Source organism: Paramormyrops kingsleyae, chromosome 9, assembly GCF_048594095.1.
Source record: "Paramormyrops kingsleyae isolate MSU_618 chromosome 9, PKINGS_0.4, whole genome shotgun sequence".
Lineage (NCBI taxonomy): Eukaryota > Metazoa > Chordata > Actinopteri > Osteoglossiformes > Mormyridae > Paramormyrops > Paramormyrops kingsleyae.
Window position 1 is genome coordinate 25,129,176 of NC_132805.1, and position 6,985 is coordinate 25,136,160.

The 6,985-nt window shown below is 40.7% G+C and overlaps 1 protein-coding gene across 4 annotated transcripts in view; it reads left to right on the forward strand.

Annotated features, from left to right (window-relative positions):
• The window catches only part of LOC111845789 (guanylate-binding protein 1-like), a 16,548-nt gene extending 11,984 nt beyond the window's left edge, over window positions 1-4,564 (forward strand). For all 4 annotated transcript variants that reach the window (XM_023815452.2, XM_023815453.2, XM_023815451.2 and 1 more), the window contains 4 exons: window positions 262-474; window positions 570-672; window positions 932-1,125; window positions 1,238-4,564. In XM_023815452.2, coding sequence (XP_023671220.2) covers window positions 262-474; window positions 570-672; window positions 932-1,125; window positions 1,238-1,456 — 729 coding nt within the window. In that variant the 3' untranslated portion in view covers window positions 1,457-4,564. The remainder of the gene's footprint in view (window positions 1-261; window positions 475-569; window positions 673-931; window positions 1,126-1,237) is intronic.
• The last annotated feature ends 2,421 nt before the right edge of the window (window positions 4,565-6,985 follow it).

Here is a 6,985-nt window from a genome sequence, read left to right on the forward strand (position 1 = left end):
AGTTGGGGTACCCCTGAGTAGAGGTTTTGGGAAGTGAAACTGTGTTCATCTAGCCATCCAACAATTTATCCATTACATTTTGGAGAATAGAAGAAATTCTTGTTACTGGTGTCACTGTTCATTTGCATATATTGTAATGTTAAATTCTATTTTATTTTATTTTTTCTACACGTAATACCCAGATAAATTCACTTTTCTGTTATTACTCATTGGCTGACTGGTTTGTAGTCTGTAGCAACCAATGAAATTTTTGTCTTTCAGCAAAATCTGGACGAGATATATGCGGAAATCTTGATCAAAAACATAGAGCAATCCAAGAAAGTTTGTGAGTCCATCATCAAGCATGTTTTCCAACCTCTAGAAGATCAGCTTAGCTCTGGCCGCTACGTGTCACGCGGAGGGTACAAAACCTTCTGTGCTGACATGCAGAGATTCATCAATCGGTACAGATCAACACCTGGCAAAGGGGTGCAGGTAACAGTGGAGTAGCCATTGAGATCAGTCAACATTGTGAAATTAAGTGAGTTTATCTGACCGCGATCACATGTCCTGCTCATCACTGCGTACAGGCTGAAGAAGCCCTGAAGAAATATTTGGATGGGAAAAAGGCCTTTCAGGACTCCATACTGACCGCTGACCAGTCTCTCACTGAAGCTGAGCGTCAGATCCAAGGTGAAGTGTCTGTTATGAATATTGCCATCATTTTCATAATATATTCAAAATGAATTATTGTCGACAGTGTTGACTAGTTTTAATTGGCAAAGTTTATTTGATGTGGGATGTAATGATGTGATTATTGTATAATTAAAGATGGTTGGTTTTATTCATTTTTACACTATAAGGAATGCATAGCAAATGTAATGATATCTAATCATATTTTGCTTACACCACCTCAAATGTTCTATATGTTTTCCTGCTTCCCCTTCTGCAGCTGAACAGGCAAAGGCTCAGGCCCTTGAGCAGCAGCATCGTGCTGAGAAGGAGATGAATAATATGTATCAGAAACTGTTAAAGGACCAGGAGCAGAGCTACAATGAACTTAATCAGCAGCTGATGCAGAAAATGGAGGAAGACAGGCAGAATGCCGCAAAGGAGTATGACAGAGTACTGTCAGCTAAACTGAAGGTAGACGCATTGACGTTAACCACTACTAGACCTGGGGCTCTCCTTCTGTCTTTCACATGTTGTTTGTCAGGTGACTGAGCATGAGCATGATGGGCTGTGTTTGTTATTGCAGGAACAAGAGGACCTTATCAGCCAGAGCTTCAAGGAGAGAGCAGAACTTATGCAACAAAGCATTGATACCCTCAAGCAGGAGAAGAGAGCAATGGAATCAAATAAGCCTTCAGTGCTTGGCAACGTTCTAGATACTGTAGGAACCATTGCCATGTTTTTACCGGGGCCCATTTCAAAAGTCGTTGGCGTTGCTTCTTCACTGTTATCACGATTGTTTTAAATAAAGTTGCTCCCCAGGGTTTGGCTGACAGTCCTATTAAATTTTTGACACAGTAAGATTAATATTATGATCAAAACTGCAATATTTATCATTTTCAAATAGTTATAAACATTTTTTTCTTATACAGTGGTACCTCGGTTCTCGAACTCACTAGAACTCGAATTTCTTGAAAGTCGAACAAACCAGTTTGACCTAGAACTCTATCTGAATATCAGAAGTGGATCCGTGAACGCTGACCTAATATAAGTTGTACGCGCCAGGAAATGAGTCATACTCAGGGACGGATTATGGACCGGGCCAGCGGGGCCACTGCCCAGGGGCCCTTGGGGTGCAGGGGGCCCGTGGGGCCCCTAGTCCAAAACAATTTGCAACGCTTATCAACAATGTATTTTCGTTTGTCTATTTTAGAGGGCCTACATTCTTTGATCCTCTGCCTACAAGGGCCCCTGACCCTATAGGGCCTCTGATGGAAACATGGAGGGAGGGCGTTTGGCTGCCAAGGGCCCTTGAATTGTGGTGGTTGTGGTGGTGGTGCTGGTGGTGGTGGTGGTGGTGGGGGGGGTCGGTGCTTTCAGGGGGCCCCCGGCCCTGCTATAGGAACTTTAAAGGGAAATGGGTGCATGGGAGCCTACTTTTAGAAGGCTCTCTTAGGCCCTCCTATTATGGTCCTGGCTTCTGGCTACCAGGGGGGTCCTAGGGAGGATAGGGGCTTTTAGAGGGCCCTCTGATTATGAGGGCCCTACTAGGAGGCCCTAGGGAGGAGGGTGTAGTGTACCTTTAGAGGGCCATCTGATTACAAGGGCCCCTACCATGGGGCCCCTGGCTTCTGGGGGGAGGGGAGGGGGGCGTGTTAACAGCCTTACAGAAGGCCCTCTGACTAGGGAGCGGTAGCATGGTGGGATGGAGGCGGTTAACCTGCCCGCTGAGTGGGCCCCAGACCAGTGTAGCAGTGTAAGAGTTTGACCAGTGTAATCACTCCCAGGGCTGTAGTGGAGGCTAAACGCAAGTAAACACGGTTTACCCACCTCTGAAATTTCAGAATTAGAGTTTACCCACTTCTCAATTGATCTAAATGCACATCATAGTATAGTTTATGCACAAAATGTGATCACAGAATTCGTAGTTCACCCACCTCTTATTTTACCACTACACCCCTGATCACTCCGTTCTGTAAGGGGATATGGTACACAGGTGGATTCTGGCATGATGGTATGATCTGGTTGTGCTACGTTGCTACCTGTCTCTATAAACAGAGATGGGTAACCTGGTGCTAACATTAACGTGAGGTAATGGCATTAGGCTGTACTGATTATAATTTGAGATCCAACTTACTGTATCAACTTAAGCCACTTTCTTTTCACTTTTTCCGAGGTAAAAAACGGCAAAAGATAGTTTTGTCAACATCATTCTGCTTTTACAACACGGTACGCCACACTAGTTTGGACCCACAAGTGGCATGATGACGTAGCAACTAGCCATCCCAGACAATGCTGGCGTTTTTTTTTTTTGTTTTTTTTTTGAGGGGGGGGGGCTCGCGAACGTTTTGCCCAGGGGCCCACACAACCCATAATCCGTCCCTGGTCATACTACAATGCAATTCTTACTTGAACAAACCAGATTGACCTAGAACTCGATCTGAATAACAGAAGTCGAACCGTGAAGGCTGACCTAATATAAATTGTACGCGCCAGGAAATGAGTCATACTACGATGCAATTCTTACTTGAATGCCTTCTTCACAGACTGGACGATTAACCAAATAAAGCAGCGCAACATTACAGTAACTAACAATAAATAAACCACTAACTTACATGTACTATTAGAGCATTTATGTAATTTATTTAAACTTTATTTTACCAGGTAAATTAACTGAAAACCAGTTCTCACTGCTTTACGTGATATTCGGGAGAAATAGCAGATTACTCATCGGAACTGGCTGGGATACAAACGTCGTGTGTGTAACTAAACTCTTCAGCCAATAAGGGCAAAGGTGTGTCGTCACGGAGGCGACCAGTAAATCCAACAAAAATCTGCTGCCAAGTCAATCAGTACTTGTACAAGGAAAACTCTCACTAAACAACTTTTCCCTTCTCAACTAAAGAGAAAACATATGTTCAGAGATTATAGCTCGAAGATTTTGACTGAATATCTTTCTTTTCCAATTTCACCCAAAGCAAAAGAAAATCACTTTAAAATTTTAAATGATATATATCCGTCCAAGGACTATCTCCACAAGACATTTATTGCAGATACGAATGCATGCACTTTCTGCAATACTGACGTTGAAACTACAGAGCATCTTTTCTATTCATGTGAATATTCCAAATCTTTTTGGGATTATTTTCAGTACTGGTTAACCTCTAAAAACATTGACTGCCCTTCTTTAACTTTTCAAGTAGTTAAATTTGGCCTACAAACAGTAAATAAAAAAATAGAATTTGGGATTAACAACTTATTCATAGTTGCAAAATTTTACATTCACAAATGCCGCTTCTTGAAGATTACTCCGTTTTTTGTTGGCTTTAAGAATGAAGTTCTCCTGTGGACGGCATCATTAGACAAATGTAACTTAATTGTGACTCACACCTTACTTGAATTTTTGATGCTGCTTTTCGATTGAGGTAACGAGATTGTATGTACGTACTTATATCCTTATATGATAGGTCACTTTATTGTACTTGTATGCTGCCTTGTGGTGTTCCTGACCTATACTATTCTTTTGATGCTTTTTTTTTTGACAACTGCTTTGTTCTTGGCCATTTATTCTTGTGTACTGCGATTTGTTGTATTGTAAATGCACTATATTGTTATCTTGTTTGAGAAGTTAAACAATAAAAAAATAAATAAATAAATCAGTACTTGTACTGATCGCTTGCTCCATTTTGATCGCGGTTCCCGAAGAGAACTCTATCGGCAATCTATGGCTCATCCTCCCAGCCCCGGATGTGGAGGTTGAATTTCGGATCGTATTACCACTGAAATTGTGGCAGCGTATTTGAAACAGCGAAAATAACGAGACTGAATATTGTAAAGCAGAAATAAGAGGACTGAATGTTACTGCTTGAATAATAAAGATGCGAATAAAACACATGGAATATTTTCAACTGAATTTGTTCTTTTGAAATTTATTTTGAGGCGAAATTAAATGAACGGAATTCATGTGGTTGAATTATAAACATGCACTTTAAAATACGTATCTTTTGGAACTGAATTTTGGAAGCCGAATATTTTTGTACTGAATATTTAAGCAATGAAATTACGATTGAAATGTTTTCAGTTGAAATGTTCAATGTTTAAATGTATGCACATATTAAATTACAGTCCCCAAAAATTCAAAGCGTCATTAATGCAATGCGTTTTTATTCGATAAGTGTAATTCAACGTGTTTTTTTTCATCAACGACTTTTGTCATTAATTTACTTCCATACTTATGAAGACATCACATCATAATCAACATACGAGATACACTAGATCAGGGTTCCCCAAAATAGTTTAGATTTCACTGCTGATACAAATCTTAATTAGCTAATTATGCCTACTAAAATGTGAATCATAACATTCATCTTACACATCTAAATAAAAATTATGGAATAATGCAGCGAGAATAACTTTGGGGTCTAGGTGGAGACAAAATCTTTATTGTGTGAAGGTTTGGGGAGGATTCACAGTGCAGCAGCAGCCCTAGATTAAGCCTTCAGAGCCACTCAGCACACATCACAACTCAGTTCATCAGAAATATGTGGCCCCTATAGACTATAGTAGAAAACATAAGATCACTGTGAACTATGAACTGAGTTCCAAGAAGTAGGTTCTTGTTAGGTAGGTTTTGGGTTACCTACCTTTTCAGCCCTCGGCTAGACTCACGACTCCCATTTTGACCTTGGGGTGGTTCTCCCTCAGTAGTTTTATTGCTATTAACCAGTTGCAGTTCCAGTTACAATAGAGCCCCACACCACCTCCACTTTGGGAACCCGAGGCAGGCAGTGTCTTTTTCAACTTGCAGTGACCAGTAAAATATGATTAAACACACCCTTAGTGTCATCCATTTTATCTCTCTTTCAGCCAGTACAGGGCCATGGGGGTGGGGAATACCCCAGAAAGAAGAGGTTGCAATGCAAGTAACACTCTTGCTTGTAGCAAATCAGTGTAATACTGTGGCATCACACCTCCAGGGTCAGGGGCTTGATTATAATTCCTGCATCCGTTTGTATGCGTGTTCTTACCATATTCTCCTACCTTAGTCCTCCTGGGGCAGGGGTGTCAAACTCCAATCCAGGAGGACCGAAGCCCTGCAGTTTTTGGTTTACCCTCATTTAACACACCTGATTCAACTCCTTGTGCTAATTACAGCACAGCTCTTGAACTGAATCATTTCTGGTGGAACAGGGAAAGAACTAACACAGGGCTCCAGCCCTCTAGGACTGGAGTTTGACAATTAATATTTGTGAGAAACAGCAGCTACATAATAAAGTTTGATTGTATATGAATGCACACATGAACTGTGAGGGAATGGAACACAGAGCACCCTGTGCTGCCTCCATGCTATGTCAACCTGCACGAGGTACAGAAAATTAACCAGTGTATCGGTTAAATCACTGCAAATGGAACAAAACCCTTAGAGCAGAAAAATCAAAGGATAAGCTGTTCCTTCCAGTCTCTCCTCAGGGAACAAATGCACATTATCTGAGCACAAAATTTCATGATTGTTGGGGTGTTGGCAGGTAACTGACCCATTTGCAAAAAAATTTAAGAAACACATGCACATGCAAGCAACTGATAATCCAGGCCTTCCTCAAAAGAGGGGGTGAGAAAATAGTCTCTCTGAATATGAATGATGACCATTTCTGCCATACAGTGTTTAATCCAAACACATTACAGACAGTCTTGATAATCTGATAGGGGGGGTTCATTTCTCCATAACGATCTCTGCAAGGTTCATTTTAAAGTTTGAACAAGGACTTGCGAGTATCCACTTGTGGTACAAACACCCAACCATGAAGGCAGCCAATTCCAATGGGGGAAGTCCCTAAAATGAAGATCCCTGCAATGAAGATCATACTCAAAACGAAGACGGTGTCAACTTCAACAGCAGCATGCAAATTATTGTCTGGAATGTTTTTATTTAATTTAGAAGCAAAATGGGACATTGTTTTTCTCCTAATTGACCTTTTCATTTATTTGACTCCAATTTCCTAGCTTCTCTTCGTTTTCTAGTCACATTTAGTCTCTCTTATTGTTCAATCTCCATTTTTTGTATGTTTCTAGCGTGTTTGTTTTGTTTCCTAATTTGTGTTGCCACACACAGTTAATGGATTCAAAAGAACATAGGAAGACAAGCAGCTAGGACGAAGCACGAAGCTTTAAAAAAATAGAACCCACCTCACAATATAGGAAAATGAATGTGGAAATTGCATACATGACAGAACTTACAAAACTTGTGACAACATCCCACGTTCATTAAAATGGAAATAAAATGTCAAAGCATGTTGGCAAGACACTGTGTTGTATTAATGACAGTGGAAAATGTTAC